Source organism: Macrosteles quadrilineatus, unplaced genomic scaffold (assembly GCF_028750875.1).
Source record: "Macrosteles quadrilineatus isolate MER2022 unplaced genomic scaffold, UCM_ALF_1.0 Scaffold_3__2_contigs__length_128488019, whole genome shotgun sequence".
NCBI lineage: Eukaryota > Metazoa > Arthropoda > Insecta > Hemiptera > Cicadellidae > Macrosteles > Macrosteles quadrilineatus.
The window spans coordinates 73457067-73481194 of NW_026542596.1; the positions used below are offsets into that span (position 1 = coordinate 73457067).

Genomic DNA, 24128 nt, shown 5'->3' on the forward strand with positions numbered 1-24128 from the left:
TAAAATCGTAAGCTAGAATAAAACTGAATTATTGTTATGATTTTTGTGTTTTAATTGAGTTAGGCCCTAACTTACGATAAGTTTTCCATCTCATTCGAAACCCAATCCAGTATTTAGACATAGTCTTACTAAAAGAATCAGCTGATCTTAGTCAAAGCAGCTAATAAGGACACACACTCGGCCAGGGGTCTGTTTCATAATAAACTACAAGTTACAAGTTTTAACTTGTAATTTGTAATTTCCATTATATTTACATTGGACCATCAGCTGATTTACTAATAATATTAGTTTGTAGTTTATTTTGAAACAGACCCCTACTCATTGTAAATCCAGGTTTAGTAATTTGACAAATGTATATAATTTTAGTCAGGGACGTATCTGGTATTTGATAACATACCAACAACAGAAACAATCCAAAAATCCTACAAAAAAACTTAAATTAATTATTTATAGTTTTTAATTTTTTTTTAATTTTTTTTTCTAATTTTTATTTTTTTATTTTTTATATCTAATTTGTTATAATTTAAATTATTTTATTTTAATTTTTGATTTTGTTTCATTAATAATAACTTGTAGTGGAAATGTGAACAAATAGGGCCTACGCATGCATTTTGAACTGTGTGTAGGCCTCCTACATTGTAACAGATTGATTTCATTGTACGTGTAGGGAAATAATAAATGTGCACGTAATACCTGTATGTAATCTGTACAAGCTAAGCAATTCGCCACGACCACATTAAAATTGTAATTGTAAAAAAATGTTTTACTGCAATAGATTTTGCTTTGAAACACACACGCAAACGTCGCCGTCATGTTAACGTAATGTTTCACGGTGAAGGCTATGGCGGGCGTGGTCTCTGTAACATGCAAACTAAAGTGATTACTTCTCGGGACATTGAACTACTTACTTCTTATACTTATAAAGTCATAGAACACATGATTCAGATATGAACGATAAAACCTTTACCGAAAATAACCTCCAAGATATAGGTAAACTACCATAATGTAACTTCTAGTAGGATCTTTGACTGTAGATTTACTTACCGTAAAGTAGATGTGTTCCGCTCTTGTGGACATTTTTTGCCTTTAAGAATAAAAAATACTTATATCAATTGATCATTTGACGAAGTGTGAATTATCATCCAAATATGAAAGTGTTATACTACAGCATATTTTATATCCCATTGAACTAAAAATTTTACGGTATGAACAGATAGAATAAAATTAAGTTCAATAGTAGTAGGGCAGACCTACACTATATAAAGGGCATCATTGTTCGTATATACAGGGTGCCCCGTTAGTAAACAGCTGAACTCCGGGAAATGTTTCCATGGGTGAACATTTAGGGGAAATCAACAATGAAATTCGTTCCATTCACCAGATAAAATGTTTGTGTAAAAAAATGGCGTATGATATGTACCATTTTTATCAAACTATAATTTTAATCTTTGAACTTTCCAACCAATCTTTATGGAACTTGGTATTATTGGAGTATGTTTAATATATGGTAGTATTATCAAATTAGGTCTATACATCCATATTGATATTATAATGTTTTTCGAACTTACGTGTATTTGAGTAAGTTGTTGCCAAAATATTGCAGTCAAGACTATTCAGTAAAAAAATATATCGTTATATCTTTAGCCAATGGGCAAGACATACCTACCCCCATTGTACTGATCAAGATCCACCCCAAGTACTTTTACACATAATTTTTGTTAGAAACACAAAACTATTTTCTTACAACATAGTATGACAAATTGTATTTCAAACTGTTGTGTTGGTACAACTTCTGCAGATAATACGACTCCCCTCTCTTTAATTCATATCTTCAAAACAAATCATCACTCTGTATTTTAAAATATATACTTGTATTTCCGTTTGAAAAATCAACTAAATGTAGTCTTTGTATGGTAATTTGTTAAATTGAATAAACGTTTTGTACAGAAAATCAAGTTATCCAATTAAAAACTTAAAATAATCTCGTAGATTTACACGGCACGGCAATGGGAGATTCCACGATCTATAAAGGTTCTTTTGTTTGGGTCGTCAAGGATATTTCGTATTTAGTGCTAAAGAAGGTAATTGTTTCTATAATAGGGTATTTCAGTCTAAAATGGATGATGAGCCGTCTTTTGTTTGACCAGTTCAAAAAGCCCCAAGACCTAGACCGCATCAACATGGTGAGTGTAGCTGTCATGATAAATTTTGATTGTTTTGGTCCGCATTTTTTAACTTAATTAATTTACCTTGTGATTTGGTTGGATAGTTCTTACGAGTAATTTCAAGTGTTATGCGATTTATTTTGTTTAGCAATAAACACAATTGTAAATTCTCCCATTATTTGTGTAAGCCACACTTTTTTCAATGTCCGATGAAATTTTGATGAAAACATAGATAAAACACACTAATGAAAGTTACTAAAGTAAAATTGAATGATCCTTGTAGTATAGAATATTATTGTGCTGTGTACTGCACGTTTTGTTAACAAGGACTTCAAAGCAAAACATGATACGGAATCGAATACGTAATTTTTCGTTTCAACTTAAATTATAACTTGTGGTATTGTCGGCAGTTAAATAGATAACGGATTATCTTCGATCGTAAATATAATTGTTTGAACTTCAGATTAAGATACTACAACTACATAATGAAACCCGGTAGTTTTTGATCTTGTAAACCATTTATTATGTTTTAGCTTCTTTGTATTTCCCAATTTAATATTAGGAATAACCATAAGGGATCATTTATTGTAGTTTAGGAGTTGTTTTTTTTTAGAATAACACAATATAAACTTCGCAAGCAGTCAGGGCGGGGCCCTAGGAGTGTTTAAAAATAAAAAAAATAGTATGCCCATCAAACCAGTATTGGCTCTTTAAGGTACGGTTACACCAGAGCGAACAGGAGCAAACCGAACGTTCACTGGTGTTCGCTGTGGTTCGCTAGCATTCGCGAACACCTGAGAATGTGAATAGTCACACCAGAGTGAACACACACGAATCGTCTTGATTGAAACGTCATTCGCTTGTGCTCCGCCACCACAAGAACTGCACGGTGACGATAATCCCTGTTATCGTCACCGTGCAGTTCTTAAACAGACTATATGTTTAGTAAAAAAATAATTAAAAAACTGTTAATTTTGTATTCAACATTTTATAATCAGCACTGCTAGGATCCCATATCACTGGCCTTGCTTTGTATTCTTTAATCAGCTCCAACACTTTGTCATCGGTCCACTCCCTAGTTAAACAAAATAGGAATAATTAATTGTAGTACAACAAAAAAATACCCTCGCCGCGGAAAACCTGCAGCCTAAGCGAATTTCAACATATCTGATTACATTTTTATTTAAATACTAGCTGTAACCCACGGGCTTTGCCATGTTTAACTTCTTAATTTTCAAGATTATCTCGTTCGCATGGCTCAATCACGTCCTGGTTGAAGTTTGTTCGCTACGCTCACTCACCTTTAGGTTGGAGCTCGTTCGCTACGCTCACTCACCTTTTGATTGCAAATTAGCTGTTGTCATAAATGTAAAAGAAATAATAGTGCTGCACCATGCTGGTAATCCTTGTAACTTTAATGCTATTTAACATCATAGAACAGAACCAACTTGTTTAATTGAAACAGCTGTTAAGATTCAATAATTCCATTTCTCATAAGGTTAACATGGGAAACTCCAGAGCCACTGGGGCGGAGCCCGAAAGGATTTTTGAAATAAGAATATGCCTATATGTTAATCGGGAATGTGAGCTATCATCATGCCAAATTTCAGCACAATCCGCCCAGTATTTTTCGCGTTCACTTGTCACAAACATACATCCATACATCCAAACTTTCTCATTTATAATATTAGTAGGATGTCCATAAATAAGACATATTTATTCCCAATTTAAATAACCTTAGATTAAAAGAGTGCTTAGGTTTGCTGCTATTGGGAAGGTAAAAAGTGTTTTTGGACCAAACTTTAACTTTCAAATGGATGAAATAAATAAATTTACCAAATTTTATCAACATATGTCTATAAACAAGTGTAAACTATGACAGTTTTAATTTTCTTCTTTTTTCACCGGCAAGGACCAACTGGAGTCACTCCGATGTGGTCACACTGAATCGAGCACCGAACTCAAGTGAACGCGAATTTCCTTTGATCATTCGCGCTAAAACCGACAATGGATGGACCAGGTGCGAACGCGAATATGCGACTACCGACCACTGCCGAACACGTCCGATTGGTGTTCGCTGTCGCTCGAGGCACCGGTCACACCGAAGTGAATTTCGCATTCGTTACTGCTCGTTCGCTCCTGTTCGCTCTGGTGTAACTGTACCTTGAAACAAAAAACAGCTCCAATCGGTCAAGTAGTTTTCACGATATTGACATACCGGTACTCCAGACTTTCAAATCTAATGTTTACACTGTGTTAGTTCCTTCTATCCAAGTCATTGACTTGAATTACTTGATCAGTAATGTAGGGCCTACCCAAAGTATTAACGTGCAACTAGGTTTTCAGATATTATTTTTAAGGAAAACAAACATATACATACCCAATACCTTTTTATAAACATTTTGTAAAACAGACAGTCAATAAGACGATACACTTAAAAATAAATCCACCACGAACAACAAAAATTGTTTATTAAATTAAAACAGAAACACAACTGTAATGTGTAAACAATGCTACTTTAACAGTTCTCGTGTGTGGTGTATAACAGCTTTGGTTGCTCTTTAGTTTAAATTAGTCTATTGTATATAGTTGCATGTCTTTTTTTTTTGCTATATATTTACATTATTATTAGTAAGTGGAATATTCATATAATAACACCATTGTAACTATAAAATGCCTGCAGTACACTATCGCCGAATGTAGGCGAACTTAAGACGAACGCGATAGTGTACACGGTGTGCTCGTGTACATTCGGGGTAGTTCGCATCGCCAACATTCGTGTTCGGGTGCGCTCGCTTTTTTGGCGGTCTCCCGTCGAATCAAAGGAGACGAACTAGGACGAATGCCGAGCGCAGACGGGCACGAAACATAGCCAGTACACACTCGTCGTCATTCGTAGTCACGGACGCTCTCTTTATACAGTATTTACTGCAGTGCTTGTGTAGTTAGAGTTACTTTTAGTTTTTGTTATTTAATTAGGCCTATTTACTACTAGATCTTATATAGATAAATTAAACAAAGTATTTAGTGTTCTAATGAGAAAACACTGTTATTTTTTTAACTATACCATAGTGAGCCTGTTCTGTGACCGTGGGATAATTTAATTGTATATATACATATATAAAATATAACTTAAGAAAACAAACATTGTAATAAAAATGTAATCATTAATTTTAAAGTATTAAGCCACAGAGAAGTAAGAAAAATAGGATACATTCAAGTGGTGTTTAACACCAAACGGAAATTATAGAATTTCCTCAAAAATTTTCTAGAATAGTCTTCAACAATAGCGTGTTGCAAAAATTTTGGTGCGAATGTTTTCCGCGAATACGCAATATTGGGTTCAGCACAGTTCGGCCGAAGTTAGCCGATAGTGTACTTGGTTAGTTCGGGATGGTTCGGGCTGCACATTCGTCAACATTAAAACTACAAGCACTGCTATTAAAACTATTAAGCAACACACGACAGTGCATTTGGAATCTTATCAATGTAGCAAAGGAATAAAACAGGGCCTAGTATTACACTGAGGGACACCAAAGTGATTAGGTAGGTTTTATGACTTCAAGTATCAAGTATCAAGTAAGTAACATTCGTGGTCGCAATCTGACCCGAACATTCGGCGAAACATTCGGGCAAATGTTCGGCGATAGTGTACTGATAGCTTAATCATTGGCTTTAAGTAGATTTTCCACTTACTTGTATGCAAAGTCTCCTCTCTTGTACTCTCTCTTGCCATAAGAGGAAGAAGAAGAAGCTTGTCAATTTTTACGATTCGCTCTTCGCTCTTTTCTTCTGCTCTTCTGTTCTTTTCTTGTTCGTGTTGTTAAGGTTAAATTTGTGCTAGGTTAGTGATAGGCTCGAGTTTGAAAATGAGTTTATTAAATGTAGAAATTACGAATTTGTACTTAACCTAATACACTTTACACAGTTTGGCCTAACATATTTGTTGAAGCAAGTATATCCTAACTTGAATAGGCTAGGTCGGATAAATTAACTCTAAGCAGTTTTTAGGCAGGTCTTGCACACTCTCTTTTTAAACCATAGGCTATTTTAAACTTTTAAGTGAACTTTAAATTGATGATAAATTAGTTAAAATTATTTTAGTGTCCTATAGTTTTGACTAACACGAAAGATCACAAGTAACATTATGGGGGAAACAATAACAAGAGGTGAATTAGTAGGCTTGTTTGTCAAAATATCCCTAATTAGTGTTGCCTCATACTTCAGTATGAGATGGATGTTAAATCAAATAGATCCAACCAGAAAGCAAAAGAAGAGTGCTAAATCCAAAGTAAGTAGCCTAGTTATGTTATTTAAGTTAAGTTACCTGATGATTTTCCTGTAATTTTTAAGTTAGGCCTATTGTCATCGGCATTTAAACACATTTCCACAAGCAACACACGACAGTGCATTTGGAATCTTATCAATGTAGCAAAGGAATAAAACAGGGCCTAGTATTACACTGAGGGACACCAAAGTGATTAGGTAGGTTTTATTTCTGATATGTTTTTACCAGTCAATTATTTGGTAATTATTCCGTAATAGGTGGGGTTTTATTAGACATGATTGCTTTCTATCCGATAAATATGATTTAAACCACAAAAAATGTGACCTCATACTACCATATCTTCTAGTTTGAGTTAGAGTTTTTGTGTTTATACCCTAGATCAAAAGCCTTCGTAAGGTCCATTAATATTCCTATAGGCTAACATTTTTGTGGCTAACAATTGAATTTATTATACTTTCAAAAAAAACTTGAAGCAGCTGTAATTGTTGATCTGCCTGAGCGAAAACCATGTTGGCCACTAAACAGAAGGTCATTATCTATAAGTATAAAAGAGGATGTTTGTATATATATATATATATATTTGTTTGGCAGTGATAAACTCAGACACCGCTGAACCGATTGCCACGAAACTTGGTACATACGTGTAGAATGTCATGGAATAGGTTTATACACCATCGATTTCGTGATCCGTCCAATCGGCTCCGCCCCAGTGGCTCTGGAGTTTCCCATGTTAACCTCATGAGAAATTGAATTAATGAATCTTAACAGCTGTTTCAATTAAACAAGTTGGTTCTGTTCTATGATGTTCAATTGCATTAAAGTTAGGTACAAGGATTACCAACAGGGTGCAGCACTATTATTTCTTTTACATTTATGACAACAGCTAATTTGGAACCAAAAGGTGAGTGAGCGTAGCGAACGAACTTCAACCAGGACGTGATTGAGCCATGCGAACGAGATCATCTTGAAAATTAAGAAGTTAAACAGGGCAAAGCCCGCGGGTTACAGCTAGTTTTCTATAAAAGACACTACCAGTAGCCTAATTTTCATTGCCTTTTCAAATAATTTTGAAATAACTGGCAGGAAGTGATATTGATCGATAGTTTTCTACGCACTGAGGGTCCCCCTTTTTGAAAATAGGCACTCCTAAGATACTGGGCAGGACTTTACGGCCAGGCAACTTGAAACTGCAATGGAGAGCAAGATGCAATCAGGAACATTCCAACCCAAGTTAATTTAGCCTAATTAACTTATGTTATCTTCTTAGAGTTTAATCATCACGTACAATTTTATTATTAAAACCGTCGGTAGGCCTAGACTTATTTTTAAACGTTTTAATATTAAAGTGATAATTTAAGTTACGTTAAGCCAAACTCAAAAGTCATTTTAATTACTTACTTACTTACTGCTGTGGCCACTGGTACCCTAGATGGTACTTGGCCTCCCCAACACACTGCCTCCAGACTTATTAGACTTAACCGAAATTTTGTACTATTTTTATTTTTCCTCAGGCACAACAGCAGCTTAAAAAGCTGGGAATCCTGAACCCATCAACAGTAAGTATACCTAATTAATTCCCTTTCAGTTATTGTAGCCTATTTTCATTTGTTTTAGTTAATTCTTTCCTACTTGAAAGTTTCCATCATAAAGTATAGATTTATTTGATCATTAAACATTATACATAAAATGTAATAGATCATGTCAATATAGTAAACAAGGTAATCAGAGAGGTACATGCAATCAAGCTACATCAATTAAGGTTTACATGCACAAAAAATAGGTACCTATAAGATAAATTATAAATAATACAGACAGGCTTACTAAATAATATATGCACTAGTAATTAAGTATAAAAAAAGTTAAATCACAGTGGGCGACATACTTGAATAAATAATACAGGCAAGCTGCTAGCAATGAAAGTTTTACAAGTTAGAAATTTAGACAAGATAAAATCACAATATAAAATCACAGTTAAAAAAAATCAATTTGGTTAAAAAAACTAGGCTAATATCACAGGCAAAGAATTCTTCAATACTGTAGAAAGGTGTGACTGAAAGCCACCTTTGAAGTACTTTTTTGAAGTGGTCAAAATCAGCCAGATGGGCTTCAAAAGGCAGCCTGTATATTACTTGGAACTACTTTATGAAACACACAGTTATACTTTTAGCGAATTTCCCTATAGGGAAGTAGCTATTACCGTAGGTCTCATGGTAAGACCTGGGCGCGGGACTGATTTACTTTTTCATTTTGATGTCCCCAGAGGCCAAAAACACTAATCGTTCAAATTCATATATATATATATTTATATATACAGTAGAGTCCCGTTAGTCCGAAATGGTTGGGACCGGGCCCATTTCGGATTACCAAATATTTCGGATTAAACGTTTTTTTTTAATTTTGAAATTTTTTTTCGTCTTAGGACGCAGGCACGAGCCCGGGATTGTTTTTCACATTACTTAAGGCTAGACCTAGTGGCTGCAGCATTATCACTTACAGTAATAAAATCCATTTGTGATTTGGCGGACGAAAATGAAAAATGTTAAAGTAATAACAAAAATGGTGAAATATTTAATTAAATACTCTACAAAAAAGTCTATCTCACCCGGCCGCTACAGAATACGTTGACAAGGTACTGCTAACTGTGTTAAAAGTTTAATAAAAAAAACTTTAAAAAAATTCAAAAAATTTAAAGTTTCGAAAAATTTAAAAAAAACTTCAACAAATTTCAAAAAAATTTCGAAAAATTTCAAAAAGATTTCGAAAATATTAAAAAAATTTTCTAAATTTTAATAAAAAAAAAAAATTAAAATATATATTTTTTTGGTTTCGAATTAAGCGGACTTTCGGATTACCAAAGTTCGGATTATCGGGACTCCACTGTATATATTTATATATGTGTCCGTTAGCGCGATAACTCAAGCAAAAATGATCCGATTTCGATGAAATTTGGTATAAACGTGTAAACCTACGTTTATTCGAACGAGTTCGCGAACCAGCATGATCGGACTATGGGAACGGGGGTTTACGGGGGGTATTATGGGGTAAAAATGGGGTTTTCCCATTTTTGACCCTAAAAATAAAAAATTTTGCAATTTCTTTTTAAACCGTTTTGTAGAGCTTAAAAAAATAAATAATTTAGTATATTGAAGCGCTGTTGTATGCCTAACGGTCACGGAGAAAATTAAAAAATAGTGTAATTTAAAATTCCTATGTTATTCTTATGGAGAAAATGAAAATTGTTGTAGTTTACTTGTTTATGGATATATATTGATAAAATTTGGCAAATTTATTTATTTCATCCTATACTATTGACATATAGTCAAAAAACACTTTTTACCTTTCCCGTAGCAGCAAACCTAAGCACTATTTAAATCTAATGTTATTTAAATAGGGGATAAAAATATGTCTTATTTATGGAAATATTTGAGCAAAAATGTAATAAGACGAGTTGAAATTCGCTTAGTCTGCAGGTTTGCTGCGGCGGGGGTATTTTTATATCTAACTCTGTTATTCTGTTTGCAGCTTTCTGAGTATGAAATAGTTATAGCAAGTCATCTTGTCATCCCCAGTGAAATACAAATATCCTGGGAGGATATTGCGGGTTTGGAAGACGTTATACAGGAGCTCAAAGAGACCGTCATTCTACCTATTCAGCGCAAAGATCTATTCACTTCTTCCCAACTGACAAGGGCACCTAAAGGTAAAGGGAATTTGAAAGCTGCTGTACCCTAAAATTATATCTTGGTAATTTCTTGGTTAGCTTCAGTGTCGAATTTAGGATCTTTGTGGACTCCTGCTGCTCACACCAGAAAGCCCTTTCGATTCAGAATCTTCTTTGCAAGGCTGGCGCTTGCGGGGCTTAGAAATATGTGGTATTGTTTCAACTCAAATAAAATATTCTATGTTTAATCATATACAGTAGAACCTTGATAACAAGTCACCCTTTATAACAAGGGTAATTTTCAAATTTCCTTGAAATTATTTTACCCATAATCACATGTTTTTGCAAACCTCGTTAAGAAGTCAACCTTGATAACACAAGTCTTATTTTGTAATTCCTATGAGAGTCTTGTTATCAAGGTTCTACTGTATGTATTCTTTGTTATTGAGGATCTAATCAGGGAATAAACCTAAGAGACTAGCTAATAAATAATTCTATTTGGTTATTCAAAATGATTGTAAGGAATATCTGCGGCCAACGCCTTTTTACTTTGGGTCGGGCCAATAATTTTGAACTTAGGGTCTATTGCAAAAATCAGGTTGGGTCAAAGTTGATTTGCATTGGATAGTATGGATCCAAAAAATATTAACTTAATTCTTATAGGCCTACTATAAATCTGTTCAAACAACTTCAATCGTGGCAAAATCAAACTGTTACGTTTGAAAAAACTTAAAACAGTAGAATGTGTAGTGTGTGCTTAGTTCGAACTTCCTTACGGTAGTTCAAAAACTTCTTTTATTAGGCCTAATCCTGCTCATGGGTAATTTTTGATCACGGCCAAGTGACCAATCAATTGCTTAAGATAAATTAAAGCTCATTATCAACTGATGGTATTGTGGTAAAAACAGATGTAAAGTAAAAGATGTTGACTATCCTACTTACTCGCTTGTAATAGTTTTTGTTGGGTTGGCATATTGAAATCTTGTTTTCTTTGTCTGCTGACTTGACAATTCCCAGACAGCTCATGAGTAACTTGATAACAATCTATGGCCTGTTCTATATCTGCTCCTGCTACCCCCTCTTTTGCACTGCACTGTCTAATTGTCTACCACTTGATTGTTCACACTTAATCTCTACACATTTTATGAGGGCAAATGTCTTTTCCAGATTTGGTTTTTTATAAGTGTAGTTTTTTATGTTCATATAATCAAGCAACCTACAAATCTTTGATCCTCGCTGAAATAAAAATAGCAGATATGATCTAACACTTAATTTTATTGAATGTTTTTGTTTCTTGAAGAATTGTGCAGTCAAAAGTTTGATTTTTCAATTTTCATAACCTAAACGTCCAAACTTATTTCTTATCTTTTTATCGGTAGGTACTGGGGTGTTAAAACTATCCAGGTTCCTAAAACACACGGTATCAATAACATGTTTGTATTCAAAAAAATTACTGTGTCCTCAAACAATTACTATGACAAATTAGGTTGTGTTCTGATCTATTGGACATTAGGTTTATAGGACTCAATCATTGTAAATATTTATAAATGGTCCCAATTAAAAAATGTGCAGTATGAAACGATTTTTAAGTTCATACTCTTGGAATTAAATAGTTGCTAAAACATCTATGATATTTATGTTTATTTTGTTTCATTTTTCTCACTCATTCAGAGGATTAAGCTACAACTTAGGTTTGTCGGAAGTTTAGCCAACTTTGAAACCACAGCCTAACTTTTGTGTGATCGCAGGTATTCTGCTGCATGGACCACCTGGCTGTGGTAAGACACTGATCGCCAAGGCAACGGCTCGCGAGGCTGGCACACGCTTCATCAACCTGGACGTGTCAATGTTGACGGATAAGTGGTATGGGGAGAGTCAGAAGCTAGCAGGAGCTGTGTTCTCTCTGGCCATCAAGCTGCAACCCTGCATCATCTTTATCGATGAAATCGGTTGGTAACAGTTCGCTCAGCGACGTTCTGGCAATTGAGAGAAATCGGAGGGTTAGGCAGATATGATCAAAAGTAGTATACCCTCAGCAATAATATGGTAGTGTCCCTGAATGCTAGATAAAATGTTATGTTCAGGAGCACCCCATATTGCTAAGGGTATAAGGACAGTCTTTTCTCATTACAGGATGTCTAAATATATTTAGGTCTCTAAACAGTAAAATCTGTAGAACTAGTGGGAAGTCGTACAATTTCTAAAAAAAGTAAAAAATTGATTTTTGATAGTGATTTTATATGTTTTCCGTGGATTTAAAACATGTAATTTTCCAATTTCAATTAACTCTTAACTAAAATCTGAATTCAGTTAAAACTGAAACAAGTTTGAATTTCCCTCTAACTCATATATATTAGGCTCCATGTTCTCAACAAAATCAACACACAGGAATAGTCATTTAAACTACATTAACCATTTGTGGGGATGTTCAACTAGGAATTTTAAAGATTTACCAATGCCGTATGCTTTATACTAAACACCCATAGCACACTAGGATACAAAATTTATTATCATATCACCTTTTCCATTAATTCTCTACCACTATATAAGTTGTATGCAACAATACACAATCCAAGGTTTCGGTTATGTCTCGGTTCTAATCCAACATAACCTAATCTGACTTAACTTAAAGTTTTAGAGACTTAAAGTCGCTCAATCCTAAACAGTATTTGATAAGATAACTATAAAATTGCAATGTTATAATTACAGTGGAAGGGTGTTGTAGTGAATTAAGGGAAAAGCTCCTTTCTCAACTTTGATCCTTGATAATCAAACACTTAATGCTTCATGAAGATGCTTCAAATTTTAGCATTATATGACCTTACTTACCTTACCAAATCAAACTGTTACCTATGTTTACAATACTTTTATTGTCACTGATTAAAATAGTAGCACTGCTTGAAAAAAAATACTTAAAATATGAACATGAATTAGGATAAGATACATTGAATGCTCTATTGTGAATTTACAATGTTAGGAAGTTGTCCGATGTTAATTTTTTTGTCAGATTCGTTCCTGAGGGCGCGCAGCTCACACGACCACGAGGCCACGGCTATGATGAAGGCTCAGTTCATGGCTCTGTGGGACGGACTCACCTCAGACCCAGATTGTACTGTCATCATCATGGGAGCCACAAACAGGCCTCAAGACTTGGACAAGGCTATACTGCGCCGTATGCCAGCTACCTTCCACATTGGTCTGCCGGTCAGTGCTTCATTAGATTTCAAGCTTTAACATGTTCCCTACAAATCGGTTTTGTTAGTGGTATGTGGGCCAGATTTTTCTACTTCGGGGCAGGTCAAAATTGGGTTGCTTGGAAAATATTGATTAAAAATATACAATACATTGATTAATGTTGTATTGTACATTACCTCTCACAATCACAATGAAACCTCAAACGTCCACTGGAGTCATGACAAAATCTTCTGATATCACAGCAAAATTGTGAACTTTATCCATTGTCTTGGCAAAAACGTAATGTTTTTCTAACGTGCCATCATTCTGTAACGGTGTGGTAGTCTGTGACGAGAAAATAAAATGACCCATTTAGGACAGTGGTGAGCGAGTCGACTGTAAAATTGTCTGGGTAGCTAAAGTAGATAGCATGTAGAGCTTTCTTTAAAATCAGAAGGTCTCTGGCACGAGTTAAAGCAATATAAATTCTGAAACCAGATACCCTTTTATATTAGGCTCAACTTCTGATGCTATGTAACAATACAAGACCAGAGTTCCCTTACTTAAAACATCATAAAATACAATGGTGTGAATAAACACAAAATAAACAAGTCAAATGAAATTTCACCTAATACCAATCACCCATTGCAACCTAAAAGACTATTTTTAGAAAAAGAAAATCAACTGTAGCATCAGCTCTAGTCTCCGGGTGCTGTTCAACTGTTAGGCCTTTCTGGCCTGGAAATGGCGATAAAGTTCCCGTGCATGGAAAGATTTTTGGTTGAATTATTTACTTTTATTTTATTTTTAGGCACCTTTTAATAGATTGTTTGTAAATGTTTTGGATATATGTGTTGTAATATTAAATGACAGAATAATAAAATTAAAATGTGATTCAGAAATTGAACCAACGGGTGGCCATCTTCTCATTGATAATGGAGGGAGAGCCGACAGCGAGTGACGTAGACATTCAGAAGCTGGCTCGCATGACGGATGGCTTCTCTGGCTCTGATATACGCGAGCTGTGTCGCAATGCTTCTGTCTACCGCGTCAGAGACTACATGCGTACAGGAACTGGTTCCAGGTACTAAATCCAAGTTGTATCCATTTTGGTTAAAACTCTTAACAATTTTAAAGAGGTTTGCAGTCTCTTTTGACCTTGAATTCACCAATTCAGATAGACCTCTAATTGGTAATGTAATAAGGAAAATGGGTGAGCAGATATTAGAATGAACTTGTACGGATAATACGGATAAATATAAGTGTGTGGTGCCACTAAACTGTCTAACACAATAACCATGTGTTCTGTATTTACTTTAATCATTTGTTTATGTTTTTGTTATCCTAGCAACCTAGGTAACAACAGTTTTAACAACAGTTTTTCTGATTTGAATCTAGTGGATTACACTACTTAACTATTCTCTGTAAATTAAATGACCTTTTACTAGAATGATTTGTTTTAGTGCGTCTATCCGCTAGAAATGGTGACCCCGACTAACAAGTAAATTATTTCAAACTAAATTGATGTTTTTCCTACATTAAATTTCAACCTTCTACCAAAACTTAATTTATTTTTCACCTTTCCCCAAATTATCGTTTTACGCCATGGACCAAGAACTTTTGGAGCGCCTAGCTCAATTAGAGAGTGAGAATGCCAACCTACAAAGACAACTTCAAGATTTGAATGGAAGACAAGAACAAAATCACATTTCTGTACATCCTCAAGAAGCCAACCTATCTGATCTTCCACCAGTTCTACCACAGCATCAGCCAGATCATACAGCCCATTCCGACGAACGACGTGAAGATCATCACATCCACCGGGTAAGCATAAAACTTCCACCATTCTGGAAAGAGAAACCAAGGCTCTGGTTTGCCCAAGTTGAGGCTCAGTTTACACTGGCTCACATCACGAGTGAAACAACTAAATACTCGTATGTAATTTCACATCTTGATGAGCGCTATGCTAATGAAGTGGAGGATCTTATAATAGATCCACCTGTTGAAACTCCTTACTCTACTCTTAAGTCTGAAATAATCAGACGGTTGTCTCTATCTGAGGAGCAACGCATTCGTCAGCTATTGATGGAGGAGGAACTAGGTGACAAAACTCCTTCTCAGTTCCTACGCCACCTTCGATCACTAGTAGGTTCGACCACAATCCAAGATAGTTTACTGAAAACTATTTGGATGCAGAGACTTCCTGCTCATGTACAAAGTATTTTGCAAGTCCAAACAAGTGCCCAAACTGACACACTTGCAATTACTGCCGACAAAATTCTAGCAGTCCAACCTAACGCATCTTTTTGCCATTCTCTCACTAGTATGCCTACATCTTTGAATGCCGTTAATTCACCAAATACTAAATCTTCATTTTCTGATGACCCAAAATTAACTGAAGTTTTATCAAAATTATCTGCTTTGGAGTTGCAAATGAAAAATATGCGTAAAGATGTTGATTCCCTACGTGACAGGCGACCTAGGTCACGTCAGAGTCTAGTAATCGTTATCACGCAGGTAGCTCCTCTGACACTACAGAGCAAACCAATCTATGCTGGTACCACAAGCGTTTTGGCTATCAAGCTGAGAAGTGCATTCCACGATGCAATTTCACTTCTCCGACAAACTCCAAAGGCAGCCAGTGATGGCGTCAGCTGACTGCCAAGCTGGAGGGCGCCGCCTACAAATCGTCGACCGTACAACTAATACAACATTTTTGATTGACACTGGATCCGACATATGCTGCCTCCCTAAATCATTCGTTTGTAAGAACCAAAAGCATATAGAATATGAACTTCGTGCAGCAAACAACTCTGCCATTCACACCTACGGTATGATGACATTAACATTAAACTTAGGGCTGAGACGAGCTTTTACATGGAATTTTGTCATTGCTGATGTTAATACAGCGATTATAGGCTCTGACTTTTTAGCACACTTTGGATTGCTTCCTGACTGTCGTAATCAACGGTTGATTGACAGTGTAACAAACCTTTCTGTTCTTTGTCAATGTACCTCAATCCCTCATTTCAGCATAAAAACTATCACACCCAATTCTCCAACTTCATCAATACTGGCAGAATTTCCCATGATTACCCGACCCTCTGGTACACCAAGAAAAGTGCTCCATTCAACCTTGCATTTCATCAAAACGACCCCTGGCCCCCCAGTTTCATCTCGTCCACGTCGACTCGCTCCTGATCGGCTTGTTATAGCCAAAGCCGAGTTTGATGCCATGCTCACCGATGGTACTGCACGTCGATCTGATGGACCTTGGTCATCACCCCTTCACATGGTCCCTAAGAAACCTGATGGATGGCGCCCCTGTGGAGACTACCGTGCTCTCAACGCTAGGACTATTCCTGACAGATATCCTGTTAGACATATCCACGATTTCACCCATTCTCTCAGAGGTTGCAAGTATTTCTCTGTGATCGACCTAGTGAAGGCCTACACACAAATCCCTGTCAACCCTGAAGACATCCCGAAGACAGCCATTACAACCCCCTTTGGATTGTTTGAATTCCCCTTCATGTCCTTTGGCCTCCGCAACGCAGGAAAAACTTTTCAGCGTTTCATCGATGAAGTAGTTTTTGGTTTAGACTTCTGCTTTCCTTATATAGATGACGTCTTAGTTTTCTCTAAGGATGAGACTGAACATGAAGCCCATCTACGAACTCTATTCAATCGGTTTTCTGATTATGGCATACTCGTTAACGTAAATAAGACTGTTTTGAAAGCTCCAAAGGTTACCTTCCTAGGATATGAGGTATCATCTGCTGGTACTCGACCACTTCCTGAACGTGTTGAGGCTCTGCAACAATTCACCCGTCCCTCTACTGCAAAAGGTTTGCGTCGTTTTCTCGGCATGTTGAATTTCTACCGCAGATTCATTCCTTCAGCAGCCAAGCAACAAGCAGTTCTCCATGATGCCCTCTCATCTCTACGTGGAAACCAACCTGTAAATTGGACTCCTGAATTGGATGCTGCATTCTTATCCTGCAAAGAACATCTCTCCAATGCTACCTTGCTTGTTCACCCTGACCACAAGGCCCCTCTCGCATTGTTCTGTGATGCCTCGAGTACCCATGTAGGAGCTGCTCTCCAGCAGATGGTTGACAATAAAACATGGGAACCTCTCTCTTTCTTTTCACAGAAACTGACACCAAAACAATCCCTTTGGCCAGCCTATTACCGTGAGCTTTTCGCTGTATATGCCGCCATTCGTCACTTTCGTCACTACCTTGAGGCAAATCATTGCATAGTTTTCACAGACCACAAGCCAATAACATTTGCCTTCAGTCAAAAACGTGAAAAACTACCTCCTGTTCAGCAAAACCAACTAACATTCATTTCACAATTCACTACAGACATAAGACATGTTTCTGGATCGGCCAACCTAGTAGCTGACGCATTTTCTCGTGTAGATTCATTGTTAACTACGGCTCTCAGCATTGTAGATGCCAAAACTTTGGCACATCATCAAGACTCTGACCCTGAGCTACAAGAGATCCTTAAGGGAGAGACATCTCTTAATTTGAAGCTTGTCAAAATTCCTGGAACAGACCTTGATGTATACTGTGACACAACAACTTCAGTACAACGACCCTTTGTCCCTGAGCCCCTTAGACGCTCAGTTTTTAATTCTATACACCATCTAAGTCACCCTGGCATCAAAGCTTCGGCAAAACTTGTTTCTAATCGCTTTGTTTGGCCCCGAATTCAACAAGACTGTCGAAACTGGGCCCGAGCCTGTGAGAAATGTCAACGTGCTAAGATCTCCCGTCATGTATTTACACCCCATGGATCGTTTTCACTCCCATCATCAAGATTTGATCATGTTCACATTGACATCATTGGACCACTTCCACCATCCGGACCATACAAATATTGCCTAACAGCTATCGACCGCTACACCAGATGGCCAGAAGTTCATCCATTGAAAACCATCACCGCAGAAGAAGTAGCTGAGGCTCTGGTGATGTGCTGGTTTTCCCGTTACGGCTCACCCTTGCGCATCACAACTGATCAAGGACGCCAATTTGAGTCAGCATTATTTCGTGCCCTTGGAAAGACCTTCGGTGTAGAGCGAATCAGAACTTGCGGCTATCACCCTTGTGCTAATGGTTTAGTCGAGAGATTCCATCGGCAGTTTAAGGCAGCTCTCATGTGCCACAATGATTCAACATGGCTTGAAGCACTTCCCATCGTACTACTCGGCATTCGCAGCGCATATCGTGAAGACCTTCAGGCATCTACTGCCGAATTAGTTTTTGGCCACCAACTCCGTCTACCTGGAGAACTTCTAGACCTCCCTCAAGACACAACTCGTGAGGAGGACCCGGCTGACTATGTAGTTCGCTTACGTCGACACATGCCAAATTTAAGACCTGTGCCCACATCTTGGCATGATAAACCAAAGACCTTCGTTTTTCAGGAGTTAAAACGGTGTACTCACATATTTTTGCGAGATGACTCTGTTAGACGATCACTACAACCACCTTATACTGGACCGTTTCCCGTGGTATCTCGTGATGATAAAACTATGACTATAATCCATCGTGGTAAACGTGTGAAGGTGACGTTGGACAGAATAAAGCCCGCGTATCTATTGCAAGATCTTACTCCTTCAACACATACACCCATCCATAATAAACATTCCAGAAATCCACCCTCCACAGTGTTCCCACTCAAGACCCTACTCTCAAGCCAACCCAAGCCTTACGTGACCCGATCTGGTCGTACTGTGAAATTTAAAGTGCCCGGTCTTCCAGACTCCGCAGGGGGCTAATGTGGTGCCACTAAACTGTCTAACACAATAACCATGTGTTCTGTATTTACTTTAATCATTTGTTTATTTTTTTGTTATCCTAGCAACCTAGGTAACAACAGTTTTAACAACAGTTTTTCTGATTTGAATCTAGTGGATTACACTACTTAACTATTCTCTGTAAATTAAATGACCTTTTACTAGAATGATTTGTTTTAGTGCGTCTATCCGCTAGAAGTGGTTCTAGGTTGGGAATCAAAGTATTGTTGCATTACATTTTTAGTCTGGTGTACTACTGACCTTCCAATCAGCAAATATTTTTTTTTAATTAGGCGTCAAGTGACTCTTAAGTTCAAGGTTAACGATTTAAAGTTTCAGGAAACTTATCCAGAGTCGCTAAGACACGAAGACCCATTTAAAATTAAGTTTTGTCATACTGCGCCATTCTTGAGAATAAAAAGAATTGCTTGTCATTAACACACAGTAAAACCTCATTAACTCGACAACCAGTAGCTCAACAGTCAACCGCTGACAGGGTGCACGTCTCACTGGCTTTGTCTTACTAGTACGTTTGATTTTTAAAGTAATTTTTTAGGACATTTAGTTTTAATTGTTGAATATTCAATATTTCCTTGAATATGGTTTACTCAATATGTAAAAATACTAACGTAAGTAATAAATATGTGTGTAAAAATCCGTCTGTTTTGTATTCATATGTCTACTCGGCCGCAGGAGATAATCAGAATTTAGCCCCGATTACGGAAGAGAACGATGTCTACACGACGGTGAGAGATGCTCATGATTTTGCCGACGACGATGACGTTTCCGTGACTGCGGGAGTTGATGATAAAAATGTTGAACCGACTGCAGAAGACGATGATGATGTCTGCACAACAGCGGGAGATGATCATGATATTATTGGCACTGTCTATCTTTATTAAAGAATTTCAGCTCATTTAGTTGAATAGTTTTTACATCGTCCGAAACAATATTAACCAAAACAGAACCTATTTACATTTTACAGTATTATCAGACAGCAATTGTTTTATTTGCAGAACTATTGATGGAGACGGTGAAGAATTCCATGACGCTCTTCGCCCCATTACAATGGAGGACTTGACCCTCTCATTAGAAAAGATGAAGAAATCCCGAGCTCATTGCGGACCTCCTAGTCTAGCAAATATACCTCTTGACTAAGTCCCTAGTCCTCTCTGCACTTGTAAATTATTATTTTTATTTCTTTGAAACAAAGAAATACTTTTAACATTCTGAAATGTTACTTTTGGGAAGAAGACACTACGAGTTGAAGTGTTATCGGTTTTGTTTTTCAGTTCTGTTGTACATAATTTTAGATAGAGGAAGTCTAGACTATAGGGTAGTTGTTGCAATCAATTGATGTTTTTGTGTTTTTGTCTTCCCTTTTTGTCTTGGTCCACCATAAGTGATAGAAGTAAAGAAGAACTCTAACTATCCAAATCTAATTGGGGGGTAACTACCAGAATTTAGAGTTTTGTTTTACAGAAAATAGGACAAGTCGAGCCGAGCTTTACTATTGCTGTTACATCTGAGAAGATTTTGCGATAGAAAAATCCAGCCTTTGTCACAATCACGGTGGGCGATTATGACTTTCCGTAACCATGGGAGGCGAGAAAGAAGTCTAAAAGACCGAGCAAGAACAAGATTTTGCCGTAATTGTAGAAAATTACGTCGACGTTTCTGTGACCGCGGGAGACAATGTCCACACAACCGCGATTGAGGTTTTGGATTTCACCATGATCACGGCTTCTGCCTTCTGCAATAACAATTCTATGTTTAAGTATTTAAATTCTTTCTGTAAGCTAAGTTATTCGGATAATCGGCAATTCAGATAATTGGAGTTCTATTGTAGTGTGCCAATGCTGTTGTTTTTGGCAATCAGTGACAACTGTTTAGGGTTTACTACTAAATGAGCACAATTTCATCCCAGTGTATTGATTATTTACGTTTACAATGTTCGTAGATTCCGTTTTGAATAAGTTAAGCATGTGGAGTAACCCACTAACTTTTATTAAACACTCGATTCAGATATAAAATCAAGCTAAAAAAATATTTCTGAAGTAAAATTACTGTAGGCTATGTGTAAATTGTAAATCATTTGGTAAAACTATGATTTTAGTTTGATAAAGAAACTGTGATAACAAATGTATGTGTACTGTCTTAAATATGTTTTATACTTTCAATAAATTGTACTTCTGTTTTAATTTGCATGTAAAAATATAACTTTTAAAAGAAAATCCATTGACAATATTTAGATCACAAACTAACAAATACATTAAAGAGTTGAATAAGAATTTGCACATGGTTTCCAAGGCATGAAAACAACCAATTTTCCAGAAAAATAAAATAATAACTATTTAATATCAAATAATTGTAATACTGAAATCTGAATATGTGTTACTCTTCTCTAATACGACCTTTCCATGATTGAGGGATGGGAGATTGTTATAAGTATAAGACAGTGTTGCTACAAATATGTGGGTGTAATATAGTGTTTAATAGTAATCTCAAAATCAAAGAATCTGTATATAATTACGTTAGGTGAATTTTTGCGTCAAAATTGTGGAGGACTGGGATGTCGTAGAACGACGGGAGAGGGCTCAAATTAAAGGTATTCAAATGACGACAGGAAAAATAGTGAAAATCCACAAATGTTTACAGAAAATTAGATATACCGGTAACGTAACATGTTCTCCATAAGAATAGCATTAGAAGCCATTTACATCCGATTTTAGTTCACTTCAACACAGCTGATTGTGATTCATCATTTAAGCCAGTACGCAAGAGTTGGGAATTTGCCGATTATTAGCTTTTGTAAACTATAAATAATAATAAAAAAAACATTTAAAATGTTTTTAAACAAAATGATAATGTATCCTTTGAATGAAAAACCTTACAATTTATGTTATTAACAATTAACTACTTAAAAATATGGACAAAGAAGCAAATGAATACTTCAGTGTGGTCTAAACTATGAACTCTCTGAACATTTAAATAGGCCTATTATTATACAATTCGAACATGTAAAGTCAATCGCATCTTTAGGAGGAATACCACCACATAGAAACTTATACTTAGAGTAGTTTTTTTTTTATGTCGATAAAAAACATATCTAGCGTTACGTTTAGTCGATGGGATGCCTTTACACTAATTTTGTTAACCTTTACAAAATGGTATAAAATTACTAGAAACTTTCATTGGGTTGGGGTACTAATTTTGCGGTTTTTACCAAGAGCTAATCTTATCCCAACACACATGTCATATTTCACGAAGACAAACACTATTCACAAACCAGTAGGTTGTTTGTTGCCTTTGACCTAGAACCTGTTGTTAAACCTCTAGAATGAATGAAATTATAAAATATATTGAAAATAACATCAACAAAAGCAATCAAAGAGACTGTTTTTTATACAAAAGATAATGGAGTACAATGATATCCATCCTGAAACATAGATAATCTTATTCTGCTTTTGTTTGAATATTAAAATAATTTGTTTTGAACTTTAACTTTTTAGGGACTTAAGCCCTACAAGCCCCTAGTTATATAAGAATTATTTTGACAAATCAACTCTAACTTGACATAGAAGTGCTATTCCTCCGCAGTTATTTCGCTATAAGTCAAGTGTTAACTATGAGTGTGTAATAATATTGGTAATAATAATAATAATAATAATTACATACTGTATAACATTGGTTTATAAAATCTATTTGAGTTATTCCATCAACAAGATAGGAACAAGGTAAATATATCTAGAAATCTTTCATTGTACTTACTTCAATTACTTCGCTACCAAGTATTTAAAAAAAAATCCTACAGCAGGTATTTTTGTAAAACCTATTTAAGATTATGATTTGTTTGTAGCCACTGAGGTAGAAATACAACTTGTAGCAGCACTGACACGAAAACTCTAATTGGAAATCTAGACGTAATTTTGTTAGGTTGATACCACCAACTACAGCAGAAATGAGCTCATTGGCTCGTGGCTTTACGTATGTACAATCCCATTATCCCCTAGTTCAAATGTACTCATTAAAATGTATTTTAGCCTCTAGTACAAGTGGCGGCCAATGTCTCCAAATTCTCTCATTCAGTGCTACCTCCCGTTGTATCGCGAGCTCAGTGTTGGTAACATGGTTCTTAGACCTGACATGTCCAGAAAAATTTACTTAACCTACAAGTGTTGTTGAAAATGTTAGTCAGGGAATGCTTTAAAAGACGTAGATTTAGAAATGTAAATAGCAGAATCTCGTAAAGTTTTCAGCTTGAGTATTCATTGATGTATTCTGTACACTAGCTAAGTTAATTGTAATGTAAAGTAGTGTTTGAAATAGAATAATAATTATTCCCTTTGACATAACAGTTAAAATATATATAAATATTTTGGCCCCTTTATTGTTAACAAAATGTGTATAAAGATAGTTTACGAAGCAAGTTCAGTTATTGAGTTATTGCTTGACTTGTTATGTTAAAAATGTTGAAATTAAGAAGATTTAGTAGGCGCTAACTACTCCTGCAAGTGTTTAGAACGGTTTTTATTTATTAATTACTTGTTTGATTCACCTTACGAATTCAGTCTTTTATTAAAAGATTATCAATGGGTTTTTTTATTTTGTTTTTCTCTATTAAAGTTTGTTACAGATAATTTTTTGCCTAATTAACCCTTCACCTGATATAATTGATTACAATGTCTGGTTCATGTAAGTTAATGATGTTACCATAGATTAAACATACTCCCTTAGTTGATATGTCATCCTTATGAATCATCTGAGGTGGTCCTTGTGCATTTAACTGTAGTGCTTTATTATTCATACATCAATACTAATATTGCAAAAATCAATATCTGATACAATTAGTTATTCAAGAGGTCGTCCAGTGGTCGAAAACTCGACCGAAAATATGTAATGTATCTATTTTCACCCTTCGCTGTAAAAAAACATGCGATAGGAATTTCTTTCATTTGTTTTAATTTTCTGTTTATATTTCGTCACCAGCATAAGCATGGCTACCCATAAGGCCCATGTTATTTTTTTAAT

General features: G+C 35.9%; 1 protein-coding gene across 1 annotated transcript; it reads left to right on the top strand.

Annotated features, from left to right (window-relative positions):
• The first annotated feature begins 5984 nt into the window (after positions 1-5984).
• Positions 5985-23735, top strand: LOC128988957 (outer mitochondrial transmembrane helix translocase-like). Its single transcript, XM_054410757.1, has 7 exons — positions 5985-6456; positions 7965-8009; positions 9976-10153; positions 11863-12063; positions 13122-13318; positions 14188-14372; positions 20114-23735. The coding sequence occupies exons 1-7, from the start codon at positions 6313-6315 to the stop codon at positions 20253-20255; spliced, it is 1092 nt and encodes a 363-aa protein (XP_054266732.1). The 5' UTR covers positions 5985-6312; the 3' UTR covers positions 20256-23735.
• The last annotated feature ends 393 nt before the right edge of the window (positions 23736-24128 follow it).